At 38.3% G+C, this 14775-nt stretch overlaps 1 protein-coding gene across 3 annotated transcripts in view; it reads left to right on the forward strand.

Annotated features, from left to right (window-relative positions):
* The first annotated feature begins 1900 nt into the window (after positions 1-1900).
* The window catches only part of KLHL1 (kelch like family member 1), a 199294-nt gene continuing 186419 nt past the window's right edge, over positions 1901-14775 (forward strand). Inside the window, exon 1 of one of the 3 annotated variants that reach the window (XM_027647106.1) lies at positions 1901-2644. In XM_027647106.1, the coding sequence (XP_027502907.1) occupies positions 2163-2644 (482 nt within the window). In that variant the 5' untranslated portion in view covers positions 1901-2162. Of the gene's footprint in view, positions 2645-4551; positions 4575-14775 lie in introns of those variants that run through there. The other 2 variants (XM_027647098.1, XM_027647116.1) reach the window with 2 other exon arrangements.

Here is a 14775-nt window from a genome sequence, read left to right on the forward strand (position 1 = left end):
AAGTTTCATCTGTCCTATTCTACATGAAGATTTTTAGGCTTTTCTTCCTGCTGCCCTTCTCAGCAGATCAGTTCCTGGATAAAAATGAGCTGTCTCTTCTGTTTGCTTTAGAATGGTTTTTGTCTTTTTTTATCACTGAATACTGAGAGCAAAGTTGAGGCACCAAAGAGTTTTCAGTCCAGCTGTTGTGGAATAAATCAATATTTAAAATGCACAGTAGTGATTTTTTTTTTCCTTTGAAAGTAGGACTTGGTGCCCTGAATTCTTGTAGTGTTAAAGTCAGAACTTTATCAACATTAAACACAAACCCTAATATTAGTTTATACTCAGAAACACTATTTCACAGAAAAACTAAACAAAACAGTAACATACTTCACTCATAAAGTAAATATAACAGTAATAAAATTGTTAATTAATGTTTGAGTTTTATGTTTCTCTGGAGAAATTTTCAAGCTGTAATATTTTACAAATGAGGAATTAAAACATTCCAGCTTGAGGGAAATGATTCCTACAATCTTGTTTCTTGATTTCACAAAGAGTTAGTATACCGAACTTTTGACAGCTCATGAGTACATGGGTAAAGCTGGGCAATGCAAACATTACTGGGGGAAAATACAATCTTTTTCATCATTTTCCTAGGGATAAATCTTCTTCTAAAATATTACTTTCTAAGGTAGAGGTGATTTGCAGGTATTCTGTTTACTGCAAACATTTCATGCATGGGGATTCATGAGCTAGCCGTGATACGTAGTTTTGGCCCCATATCCCTCTCCCACGCTTCAGCATAAAGCTTTTAATTCTGTAATTATGTCCCAGATGTAGTGTACTGTGACACCCCTCCCAAGTGGGCAGATGTTCCTAAACAGATTTTTTTCTGTCGAGAAAAGAACCTCCCTTGGGTTTAGCACTGTCAGACTGCATTAAGAGCAGATTTAAAAGGTAAGAAGCAGATGTGTAGTGCTATTTCTGCTTGACACACTGTCCCTCTAGCCAACGTTTTCTACTGGTACAGCAACATTAAGCCAACAGGCTAATGAACGGAGCCTGCCGAATAAATCGTCAACCTGTAACCTTATCCAGTCTGCATGCAGTCTATTACGTCTCTACTCCTATGATTCGCATTTTTGCATTTACTGCTGCCGATGCATTTGTCGTTTCACTTTGTTTTGCTCCCAGTAATATACAGTGATCTCAGAACCAAAATACCAAGGTGAGGAGACCTGCACTGGAGAGAGGAGAAGGAGGCTGTGAGGGATAGTTCGTGACCTGCCGACTTACTTGCACGAGGAAGCATGAAGCATTTCTTTTCCTCTCTGCCTCTTGACACTGATGGCCCCAGCGCACAACTGCGTCACATGCAGGGGAGGGGGCGGCTTGGTGAGAGGGGCCGAGATAGACAGAAATTTGTACATACTGAGGACCTTGACAGCCTCACGGGCGGGATTTTTTTTCTTCCCTCCTACGTACAGTGTATATAAAAGAGCCCCGATTTCTCTCTGTGCCAGCTCTCAGGCTTTGCCATCCCAGATAACGGCAGGCATGGGACTCCGCAGAGAAATGGGCTGGGAAGGTGGGAGGTAAAGAGAGGCTTCCAAGTGACTTTTTCCTCTCTGGTTGCACTCGGTCACGGAGATCTCGGAGACTGAGGAAGTGCCACCTGCCTCCGCTGTGGCTGCTGCTGCCGCCGCCGCCGCTCCTCTCCGGGCTGTAGCTCGCTCTCCCGTTAATCAGACGAGAGCGTTGTCGCAGCCTCCCTCACCCACACTTCCCTCGCAAGTGCCCGTCTCCCCTGAGAGGTGTCTCTCATGTCTGCCTCTTTCTCCTCCCCTTTCCACTGATCTCCGTGCAATTCTCGTCAGCTCTGGACATCTCTCCCTCTCTCTCTTTCTCCCTTCCCTGCTGGGTGTCTCTACCTCCTCTTGGCTCCATCCATCCATCCTCCCTCTCTCTCTGCACGGGTGCGTGCGCGCATCTCTCTCCTCCCGGCGGCTGCCACCCCTCGCCCTACAAGCGCAGCGCTGCCCGGAGGAGCCGTCGCCGCCGCCGCCGCTGCCGGGAGCGGGGCCGCCCCGCGATCCCGCCACCGCCGCCGCCGCCTGGCCCTGCTTGGCCGCCGTGAGTCCCGCCTCAGCCCGCGCCCGTCCCCCGCCCGCCGCGGCACCATGTCCGGCTCCGGCAGGAAAGACTTCGACGTGAAGCACATCCTGCGCCTCCGCTGGAAACTGTTCAGCCACCCCTCGCCGGCGGGAGGCCCGGCGGGGGGCGGCTGCCTGCCGCCCGACAGCAGCTTCGAGCACTGGGGACCGAGCCAGAGCCGCCTGCTGAAGAGCCAGGAGAGAGGCAACGGCGTCTTCTGGAAGAAATCCGCCTCTTCCTCCTCGGCGGCCACCACGGCCAGCCCGCCCAACGGGACGCTGATATCCGCCGGCGGCCGGCCGGCCACGGGGCATGGGCCGGGACCGCCGCCACCTCGCACCGTCTTCTACGTGGAGTCCCTGGAGGAGGAGGAGGCGGAGGCGGTGCCCGGCGGGATGGAGGTGGCCTGCGAGCCCGAGAAGCCCCTGGCGCCGCCGGAGCGCGAGGAGGCACCGGGGGGCTGCGCGGATGGAGGCGGCCGAGCAACAGGTGACGGATGCGGACACAGGTAGGACCGCGGCGGCTTCAGCGCCACCTGCGCGGTCGGTCCGCGGGGGGTCATCGCCCCCTGGCCGTGGGGGCGGGCCTGCCACCGCGGGAGCATTGACGGGGCGGGGGCGCGGTCGGGCCGGGGTGCCGGCGTTGTGGCGGGAGGGTGCGGAGAGGTTGGGGGTGGAAGGGAAGTTCCTCCGTTTGAACTAGCAGGGTTTAGGGGTGGAGGGGCGCCCTGCGGCGCGGGAAGGGCAGCTAGGGGGCTGCCCGAAGGTCCCGGGAGAGACCGGCCAGCCTTATGGCCAAAGTGCCGCGGTCCAGGGATGCTGCCCCTGACCTTGCCCCTGCCCCGGCCTGCGACTGCCCCTGACCTGCCCCTGTCCCGGCTCCTAGGCTGTCCCTGCCCGCGAGGTGGCCCGAGAGCCTCTCCAAGCCGGTGCCCCGCGCTGGGGATCGTCACTACCCAACTTTCTCAGAAGTTCATTAAAAGACTAGCAGGGAGGTGATATTGTTCAGAGTATTGGGGGATGCCAGATGAAAGCTCAAAAGTAAAAACGTTCACTTTCCTGGAACTCGGTGACTAAACTGTGTTACAGCCTACATCAGAGAAAAATAAGAATTAGTTTTACGAATCATCAGCCGAGTGACACCTGAGAAGATGTAAGAGCAAGCAAGACACATCCAGCTTCTTGTGTTTCTGTTAATGTTGAATTGCTTTTCTTTGTCAATCCTGCCCTCCTCGCCCCCAGCTGAAAAAGAAATTAAAATCATTAGAAAAAGGAAATGTAGCTAACGTAGAGTTTTCAGAAACACTCTGATTCAGATAGTCCTGAGGGTAAAATGATTCATTGCTTTAACTCTGCTTGCCCCCACTTCCCCATGGTTAAAATTGCTTCAATTTAATTTCCCTTGTCTTTTTTTTCTTTTAAACTATAGAAAAAAAAAAGTACAGTTCTGTTTCTAAACAGAAATGAAAAAAATTATTTGTATTCTTTATATTGAAAGTAAAACATAAAATAATAAATATTTTATTAGATGGAGAGACAGCACTGTGCATATGTTTGGATTAATACGATTGTAGATAAACGTGCATGTACATGTAAATTTGAGTATTTTAAGTTTTTTCAGAGACCCCCCCAAAGCATATATTCTCTCCTTGAATTTCTTTATTGTTTTGTTAGTTAGCATAGTTTATTTCATAGCAGCTACCTAATTTAAACATGTGGAATAGCTGATAAGTGACTTAGAGTATATTTTTAAAGGAAAAACAATACGGAAGTTTTTATGAACATTGAAAATTATTTTGAGCAACAAGAAGGATTCTATACAAATTGTTATTGAGATACACTATAAAGACATAAAAAAACCCCGTAAAATATCCCTTCAAGGTTTTTGAACTGAATAGAAGAGTTTAAACCTAGTACAAATATAATTTCATTCTATGGACTTTATATCAGGTGTGTCACTGATCTGAGAATCTGTAGAGATCTGCATACTGGCAGAAGCTTACTGAGTTTTGATGGCACTACTTGATTTGTCCATAAAAGTTGACTTGCTAGAATGTGTGTACTCTGTGACAATATGTATCTGATTACTGCTCTTACTGCTTTTGATTTTAATAATCAATTTATTCCATGTTCTTCATTCATTGCTACTGAAATAACACGTCTAGACATCGTAGTTCTTTTGAAGGAACATGCTAAAATTTGTTCAGATTTAAAATAACTAAGGCAGGAGAGACAATTTTATTGTTAATGAAAGTACCTCCTTTCAAGAAACAGAAATGTTTAGGATAGTTTTAGAGTCTAAGGCTTGCTTTTCTGTTTCTCCATCATAGAACCTGTATGAACTTTGAATGCTGTGACAAGAAGCAGTCAAGTGCTGCAAAAGTGGCAGTGCTGTGCTTGAAAGTTCTGTGGGCCAACAATTTTCTACTGCCGTGTCAGGTTATGTCTCACTCCTTCTGTAGAGATTAGTCTTTTTATCAATGGTGCCAACTTCTTTATTTCACTGTGACTATAGAATATGTAAACTACTGTTCAGTCCTGAATGAAAGATACTATCATATACATAAACAGTTGAGTAGGCATATACCTGGATTTTTGGCACAGAGAGTGTAAAATTGATAAATCCTAAATTTCCATAGTATTTTGTCCTGGACATATTTAACAACTACTTTAATATTTTGGGACTGTTTGGAAAACAGTATTTTTCTTATGTGAAAATGTTGAGAATTCAACATTTGATTATGATCCAATATAGACCATGTCGACATTGTTTCAAATGTTGTGAACAACAAGTCTCTGGGCAATATGAGCTAGGTTCCCAGTGGTAGGTCAACCTGAGGAGCAGGTTGACAAATTGGCTTTGATTTTATGCTTATGAATAATAATTTTTTGTTATATCTACTATTGATATGTATGCACAAGAGAAAACTACTTTTTTTTTTGTTTTATTGTCTACTTGGGATCTTGATATTCTTGTACCCCAAAAGAGTCTTGATTGGTTTTTTGCTTGTCTGTTTTGGTTGTGTTTGTTTATTTTTGTTCTGTGTTGGTTTCTCTTTAATGTTTTGTTTGTTTGTTTTTATTTTTCCCAGTTGCTCCCCTCAGCTTGAATTTTGTACTGGAATCCTTTTTCAGCTCATCTTATATGCAGAATTCCTGGTTTTGGCAGGTTTTTTGCATTTTTAGTTATTGTTTTCACATTTGAGTTAAACACTAAGGTGAATGATCTTGAAATCTTAATTTTAATTTTAATATTCTATTAGATATTGTGGGATTTATTTAATGAGAGATTGTGGCTGCATAATAATAAGCACATTCTACTTTATTGATTTGGGGTTTTTGCATGTCAAAACCCCCAAATCATGTCAATTGTCATGTCAATTGTGCAGGTACATATATGCTCAAGGTTCTGTGGATAGTCCCGTTGGCATTAAGAAGACTGAAGGGTTAGACCATGCACATTAAAAAGTACTTGCCTAATTGTTCTATATTCCATATTGTATCCATAAAAACAAAAAAAATATTTTAGAGGTAGCAATTAGTGTTTAAACACTGTTTGATTGTTTGAAATTGCTTGAAAACATGCATATCAAATTCGTTAGAGGTGGTCTGACAAAATTGTCAATAGCTGCAGTGGATAATTAAACAGATTCTGTTTTGATCTTCATTTTCTAAGACAAAGCTGTTAGGAAAAAAATCTATAAAATTAATTTATAATTGAGATTTATAAATCATCCACAAAATGCTTGGAAAACACCTGTTTGAAGATTTGCTATATAGCCATCAGCTATCCTCTCAGTTTATAATGGAGACCTTACATGATCACAATGGCTTTTTTTATGTGACGTGTTAATTAACCCTCAACATGAATGGTATTCACCTAATAAGCAAAGAGTCAGTATTTTAATCCCTCCCTCCTCGGTGAATGGTAGCATGTTTTGCTTGATTTGCATTGTCCAAATCCTGTGAAGATGTAATTACTCAGGAGCCCTCAGCACTGTTTGCCACTACACTCAGTATGTGCTTCACAGACTAGTAGGTTTATCTTTACAACAACCCTATTTTACAATAGGGGGTAAACCAGAAAGAGAGATAAAAGTAAGAAATAATTAATTGACTGGTTTCAGAGAATATAGCATTTTTCTTCTACTACTTTCTATGTTGTCTGTTGTACCCATAAATTATGACACTTTCTGCAAACCAGTCCCAGACTCCTCTGGTTGTGTGCAGGAAGAATGGGGAACATAGGATTCAATTAACATTTTCTTTAAGAGACAGCTCCAAGAGGGGTGTGCTAAGATATACCTAATCCACATAAAGCAAGTACTGACAATGCAGAATTCTTTCATAAAACATGCAAGAATTTGAAAATACAGCTTCTGAAAGAAGATGGCAAATCCTTCCACCATTAACGACCATAAAGGAAGAAGTGAAAGGGCTGAGCACTGTGCCCTCCTCACACATCAGAGTCTCACACTCAAATCTTGCTTCACTAGAAAAAATCATGAGGAAAGCATCTTACGCTGTTTCTGTTGAGTTTGTCACCATGAAGTAAAAAATTCAGTGTTAGTGGGAATCCAGAAGGTTAATAAGTGAGAGCATGATTTTGTAATACAAACATTAACTGAGAAATTTAGTTTACAAGTCTCCATGGTCAAAACTATTTATTTAAATTAAATCATTATTTGATAAGAAATAATAACGATCAGGGTAGAATCAGAAACATAAAAATTTGTGTAAATGTGTAAAATATAGTATCAAAGCTTTTGTATAAGCAGTTCTTTTGTATTTTTCTGTTCTGAGCGCACAAATCCTGTTTTGATGGTTTTTGCCCATTAGTCTTTCCCACTTTCATGTCTTCCTTCTTTTCTCCTAGCAACCTGCAACTTTGTGGTTAGCATACTGCTGTATAAAGTTACGAATTTGAAACCTGTCAGGATAAGCAACAATCTCAATGCAGCTTTCTAATTTAATGAGAAAATATTTTGGTCAATTCAGAAAATGTAGATAAAATTATCATCAAAATTTGCAACTTAAGTACTTAATGTACTGTTACATATGTATCTAGACTCAAGAGAGGATTTCAGCCTCTGGTTTCTAAGTAAATGGGGCTTCCCATTTACAGCTTTGATCTTGGTACCTGAGCTTACAAAAATAGAGGAATCAAGATACCTTCCTTATGTCTTAGTCTATCCTGTGAGCTCTCACATCTTTAAATATTTTCACCAAAGATCATGGCTATGGCCTTTCTGAGGTGCTATCCAAATTGGAACCATGGCTTCTGCTGTGATAGCCAGATCCTAAAATTAAGTACTAAGAAGTAAAATTTATAGCTGCTTATGTTTTCCATTGACTTGGCTATCTCATATAGAAGGCTTTGTAAAGAATGTAGTTTAATGCTCAGGGTGGAATATAGATCACACAACTCCACATTTCTAGGTTATGGAATCAGAAGAGAATAAATAATTTCTTTTTTGATTTGATTATGAAACTTTTAACAATGGTTATTTAACTTTTATGCTTTTATATTTTTAATTTTCACAACAAAAGAGGCAGGGTTCCTACACAACACAGGCCACAGATTTGTCTCCTCCAAAGTTCTTATTCATTCTCAGAGGATCTATGTTCTGTGCATGGGATGCAAAAGAATCTGGTGATAAAAATAGTGCAAGATCACATAGCTAGAGACTGTATATATATGTGGATGGCATTAACTAAATTACATAGAAAATCTAGGTCTAGAATTTCCTCACTGTAAAGTTTGGCTTTGCTACTCCTAGAACATTTCTAAATCTGGGTGTTTAGCGGCTTTGTTTGGTGTTTTATTTTGGGTTTTTTTTCTAACAAAAGAAGCAGAAGAACACACAAGTAACTTTATGCGCTGTCATTTTTTTTGTCCACCACGTGGGTGCAGGACTGAAACTTGAGGATTCACTGTATACCCCATTGCCACTTAACTGATAGAATAATTGATAGCAATTTTTATGTGGACAATTACAATGATGATTACATACTCTCTCTGAAGAAAGACTAAGGAATTCAACAGTTGAAGGGATGGCAAGTCTTCGGAGTCTTCTGCTCCATTTAGGATTCTAGTGATAAGCAATGAGTCATGTATTTTCTACTTAGTATTACAGAACTTTCTTTTGTTACATCCTCTTTATGCTCTTTTTGTATTGAATTTGTGTCCTCCTGGATCTTATTCTAGCTTTTTTTCTCCTTTCCATAGTCTCAAAGGATTCCTGATTGCCTTATTCAAATTCTGGGTACCTCACCCAGTGTTACTAGATTTTACTGACTTCTCTTACCATCTGCCTTGTTGATTTACTCAGCAGGTTATTTACTGTCCATTCCTTCCCATATCTTGTCCTAGATCCTACCAGAAATAAAGTCAGATTTCTCCTAGTTCATTAACAGCTTCTTGGACTGCTCATTCTGTTTCTATTTCCTAATCTTTGAATTTCACTATCATTTATGCCTTCCTGTAACTCCTTTGTCAGTTTTAAAAGAATCACCTCAGCTCCCAGTTTTACTTTGTTCTCTGACCTGTTTCATCAGCTGCTGCCAGGTTGATGGTACTATTTGCTATATTTAATGGGTCAGCAAGACACTAGTTTGAGTAATTTGTTCAGTCCTTGATGGGGATTTATCTCATCTCCTTTCTTTCTTAGATGCAGAATAAGGTGAATTATCTTCCAGACGTGCCTATTTTTCTTCATTGAGTGTAACAGTAGTCTAAAGTGGCTAGTTGAGGTTTAAATGTTCAATTTAAATATTTAATATTTGATTAAATTTGAGAAAATGAACATCATTTGAAGTCTACATTGCAAATTCAAACCGTTCTAAAAGGATAGAATAAAAGGATAGCATTAATTGAATCTTGGTACATTTTCATAGTGTAGTAAAGATCATATCTATCTTAGTAAAGATCATATCTATTATCTCAATAAAAGTATGGATACTGCTCCAGAACATGGGCCCATTAAATGCACGAGAAAGCAAGACTTGACAGGTTTCTCGGTTGTTGTTATCCGTGTACTTTAAACAATGTTTTTTTTCTTCTGGACTTTTCAGAAATACTTGCACTGTTTTGCAGGAATATTTCCAAACAATTCAACATGAAGAAAAGATTTGGCAGTGGAAATATCAGTCGCATAGAGAGTGATTAGATCAGTAAAATACCTCTAAAAGTATGGTTCTCTTAAGGGTAACATCAAAGACCATTAGAAAAGGGAAATGCTGTTCGTCCTTTTCATAGTAAAAGTGAAAGCAAGTAGAGAGAAGAATAGCTTATCTTTGGAAAATGCAATTGATACTGAATCTTTATAGATAAGCCTCCAAAAATACTGTTGGCTTGAATATATTTTTTTTCCCCCCTTGATAAAACCAGTTCTGGAATAATAATACTAGAGACATATGTAAGTCTATATGTGTACAAATAAATATGTATTATCTGCATTTCTCTCTTTATATAAACATCATTTCATATATATATATATATATGGAATGCATAACCTACCATTCTTTCTTTTTCTAACTATATCAGTCAGGTTTTCTGGTTTACTATGTCTTATCAACATTAAAATATTCAACCTTTTGTAACATGTTTGTTTGTCTGTCATGGGTTTTTTCCTCCCTCTCACTCTAACCATATGGAAAAAGCATCATTGTTTTGACCTTGGTATCTTTTTGCTGCTATTTAGTGTTGCTTTGTGCAAAACTCATAGGGGAACATAAAACCAAATCAAATAAGGGATCACAAAAGATCCTTTCATCTGAATGGGTAAAATCATGCATGCCCTCTTTGCAGAATGTGGTCCTAGCCCTATTTGGGCTCTTAATTCTTTCTAGTGATTCTTCGGTGCTGTGATTCATACCTATAAATAGAATGCAGAAATATGTAAAGAGACTTTCTGTTCTTAGATAGACTTCTGACTGGCTATGGAGATCTAAGTTCTTTTTATTTTCTAGACCAGTCAGGTGCATCACTAATCAGCTTTCAGACTGATCTGGTTCCCCACTTTTTCTCATATTCCTTGTTATTTCTCTGCTTACAAATTGGAATCTGTAAAATTAGTATAAATCCATCCAATACTAATCTCCACATGCATTGCTATATTTTTATTCATGCAATCAAATTATGATAGTTTGTGAATGTCTGAAAGACTATTTTTACAAAGTTATTTATATTGTAGAATTTTATAGTACTAATCATGCTAAATGTAAACCTTCTGTATGTAGTGTGTAGTGTTTAGTGGCTCTATTTATGCAAGCTGAATTATCTTCTGCCAGTTATTTTGTCATGATTTTCATTATTAACTCGTCCACAAAGATAACCTACTTTTTTATCAATTATCTGAAGTTCAGAACAAAAATACCCCAAAATAAATACCACCTCCACTCCAAAGTAGCAATAGTAAGGACAACTCCAAAATATATGAGAAATTGGAAATAGAGAGGGAGAGAAGAGAAAGAAGGGGAGAAAGAAAGTAAACAATATGAAATAAACAAAAGAAAGTAAACAATATGAAATAAACAACCCAATATATTCAGCTAGTGAGAACAATTTTTTTTTTAATATTTTTAGTCTTTTGTTGATAGACAATGAGAACTTCAAACTACTGTACTATTCAGAAGATTTTTTTAATGGAAAAAGCTTCAATAAATTATTGTTAATCAACAATGCCTTCACCAACATATTTGATGAATTAATCCTCCTGAATTAAGTTTTTGACCCTCTTATTTTAATTTGAAGATTAATGACTTTTTTTTGAAAATATAATACTTTTTGAGAGGATTGAAATGTAGATGAAAGTGAATGCTTCTGTATACTGTTCGTCTGGTATGGAAATGGAATTTATGAAAACTGCTAAGAAAGGGATTGAAGAGGAAAGCCTCGTTCACATGCAAAATTAAGAACAGGAGTTGTATCAGTTGGAATGCGTCATATGTTTCTTTTGCCCGCAGTACTTTCATTCTAGTCAGTAAGGACTAAAGAATGAAATAAAGCATATGCTTCGTAAAAATAAAGATGAAAAAAGTCTTAGATGATTCACCCATATGTTACAGAAGGTAATTAGAATGCACAATAATCTTGGGGAAAAAAAATCCTCTGGAAAAATGAATATGGAATAGTATAACTTGATATCCTGTCATAAGAATAATCAGCAGAGGTATCAAGTAGGATCAAATGTCTAGATAGCATTCTGCAGAAGTGTTGCGCTTAGTACAAAGCAAGTCAAATATGAGTGAACTATTCCATACTGCTACTAAAATTTAATCGCGGGAGTAGATGAACAGATACATAACCTACAAAACAAGATTCCTATTCTCTATTCAGTTTTGGTAGAGCCTCAGCTTCATTATATTGTCTAGGACAATCAAGAAACATATGGATTGTTTCAAGAAATTCTGAGTAAAAAAAATCACTACCATTTTAGGAAACATGTTGTACCAAGAAAAGATTGTCATAGGAAAGAAACTTTATTTTATTTTACAAATACTGATATACAGGAACAGATTTCCTGGGAGGGGTATGGACTATTTGATATCTGGGATTATGAGAATAAGCTAGTCAAATATCTGTCAACCCTAACATGTTTAAGCATGACAGTCCTTTTGCCTTGAAGAAAGAAGCACATCAAATAGTCTCTCACAAAGTGTCAGTCAGTATCTTTCTGTGAAAAGGTTACCCATGCACATGCTGACAAAGATTAAAAAAAAACCTAACCTTTCATATGGCATGAAAAATTTTTAAAACAATCTTTGATTATATCTACTAGAATTTAAGTATCTCCTCTCTTTACATTTTATGGCTTCATCTTGCTCTTCCATTGGAGTACTGTGGTGTGCCAGATCTCATGACTATTCATAAACAAAATCAGTCCCCATCATGTTAGGCATTTGACATAAAGCACATATTCCTATCTTAAAAATCTTAGCATTTAAAGAAATTATGCTAATTGAAAGTAAATGCCAATACTATTACTTGTGGGGGGTTTGTTTTTGGGCAAATTTATAAACTGAAACTGGCTATTTTGAATCTGAGTCCTTAAAGGCATGACCCTATATCTTCATCAAATAAATGTTAGAGTAAAATATATTTATCCATAGTGCTCATAAAAAAATGAAGTTTAAGTGCATAATGAAAACTTGTGTGTTTGGTTCCTCAAACTCTTTTTAATTTTGTAAAATTTAGTGTGTTCTTTTTTGTGCACAATCGTCATTGTTATGTCCCCAGTTATCCCACTTAATGTCATATTTCTCATTACATTATCTTAAAAAGATTATGGAAATACAGTGAAGTTTATTGCTTCCAGATAGTAAATAAGATACAAAATAAAGACTTAAAAGTAGTTGTGTATAGTTTCCTAATAGCACTAAGTAATCTCTTGTGCCATCTCTCCCACCACCATGAAAGTTCTTAGGTCGATTTCAGGTGAAACTGTTTTCATGACAGGCTTCAAACATTACTAAAACTGAGAGCTGAAATAAGATCTTTTTATGTACTAGACTCTTAATCCTCTCATAAGAAGAGAGCACACAGCATTAAAGAGTGTAACTCACAGGATCAAACCTGGTTGTCTAATAAAGGAAATTGCTGTCTGAAATGTCCTGCTTCCTTTATAGTGGTGATTGGGAATTATGTAGCAAAAAGGAGGCAGAGAGTAATTAAGAAAAGAAGGAATGTGCCTTGTTTTATGAACTCTAATCCAAGAAGCTCAGTTCAGAAGGAGAAAATCATTGGAAGGTTTCTTTCCAAATTTCGGTGATTAAGAACTCATACAGATGTTTCTTAAGTCTTTGGTTTGGTGTTGAAATTAATTCCATTGTACCTGACAAGAACATTTGGAAAGTTTCAGTCCAAAAAAATCAAGATACAGAAAACTGAAAAATAGTGAGTTTAATTACTCTCAAAAATAGAACTTGGAAAGAACTTTTTTTTTTTTCCTTCTGCAGTCTAAGTGTTCTATTACAACAGAGATGTATCTAGGCATATGTTATTTTGCAAGGTGAAGTCAAATAACTTCTCTCTTCCCTTTTCATGTAGTCTAAACAGAGCCACCCTGTAATTCCTACAGATTACTGTACTGTAGGAAAAGCTCATTATACTTCAGGATTTGTATTTTGTTTTGCTTTTATATTAGCATATGAAAACAGCAGTTGAAAAAACAAACCCATCCAACAGATGGCTTGTGCATTCTGCTACAAGCAGATGATAGGTTCTCTGTCTAGTTTATGCAGATAACATTGTCTGGTAAAAGTTTTGAGGAAAGTACTATTATGGCAGCAAAATGTCAATATATCTTTTCTCTTTTTACATTAAACGATGCAAGAATCTTCATATTTCAACATATGCACAGTTGTATGTTTCTGTATATATAAATCTAGATAGATAAACATGAAACAATAATAATTTCCAGAAGTGTTGCTGCCTCTCTTTTCAAATGTCATGGTTTGATTATATGTTGCAAACTTTGCTGTTGGGGCCACAACACTGTAATAAAACTTATATGTCTGCATGTTTGAGCATATTGAAATGACAAGTAGATGAGTCTGACTTTCCTCAATGATTTGTACATACTTTTTAAAAAATATTTTTCGTTATTTATTGCAATTTTTTCGTGGAAAAACCCTACAAATAATTATATTGCCTTTTCTACCTTTCAATAAAAACACCACATTGGAGGAGACTCTGGTGGAGCTCAGAAAAGTACAGTTCCCCTTTGAGTGCAGGTGAAATCTAATTTTTCTAAGATTCTTTACTGTTACCGTAGCAGTCAATCCTTCTGTCAGAAATTGAATTCCAGCATCATATCAGAGTAAACAGCAGTTGTAATTACTCCTTTACCACTTTTGAAGAGATTTTTCTCTTCAGGAACAGAACACTGTCTGAAAACATATGTTAAAAAATGCACCAAACTTCTTGTCATGTACAGTAGACAAGTTTCAGACTATCAAAACTCAGTCTAAAGTTGATCTAACTTAAAGATTATTGATTTCTCAAGAACAGGTGTTGTTCCTGATGACTATTTCTGTAAATGTGTTGCATGCCTTGTCTTTGCTGTACAGTATTTCAGAAAATCTTGTAAGGTTATGTGCATTTTTGCCATAACCTTTGTTTCCCAATCCTTGATTTGCTTTATCTCATCCTAATTCATATAATAATGTCTGATTTTTAAGTTTTTTAAGTGAGTCCTTGCAACAAATTTCACATTCAAATGAATGTGTTTAATTGAGCTGAGTAGGACTTTTTATTTAGTAATTTGTAAACTTGTTCATGAAATCGTTCAGGTTCTGACTACATTATTAGAACTTTGGAAAATTATTACAGAATCACAGAACATGCTGAGTTGGAAGGGACCCACAAGGATCATGGTGTCCAACTCCTGGCCCTGCACAGGACCATCCCCAAGAGTCATACCAGATGCCCAAAAGTATCATCCAAGCACTTCTTGAACTCTGTCAGGCTTGGTGCTGTGACCACTTCCCTGGGGAACCTGTTCCAGCACCCAACCGTCCTCTAGGTTAAGAACCTTTTTCTAATATCCAACCTAAACCTCCCCTGACACAACTTCAGGCTGTTCCCTTGGGTTCTATCACTGGTTACCTCAAAACCCCATCAAATGGTTCAAGAGAT

Source organism: Corapipo altera, unplaced genomic scaffold (assembly GCF_003945725.1).
Source record: "Corapipo altera isolate COAL_440 unplaced genomic scaffold, ASM394572v1 0, whole genome shotgun sequence".
In the NCBI taxonomy this organism is placed as follows: domain Eukaryota; kingdom Metazoa; phylum Chordata; class Aves; order Passeriformes; family Pipridae; genus Corapipo; species Corapipo altera.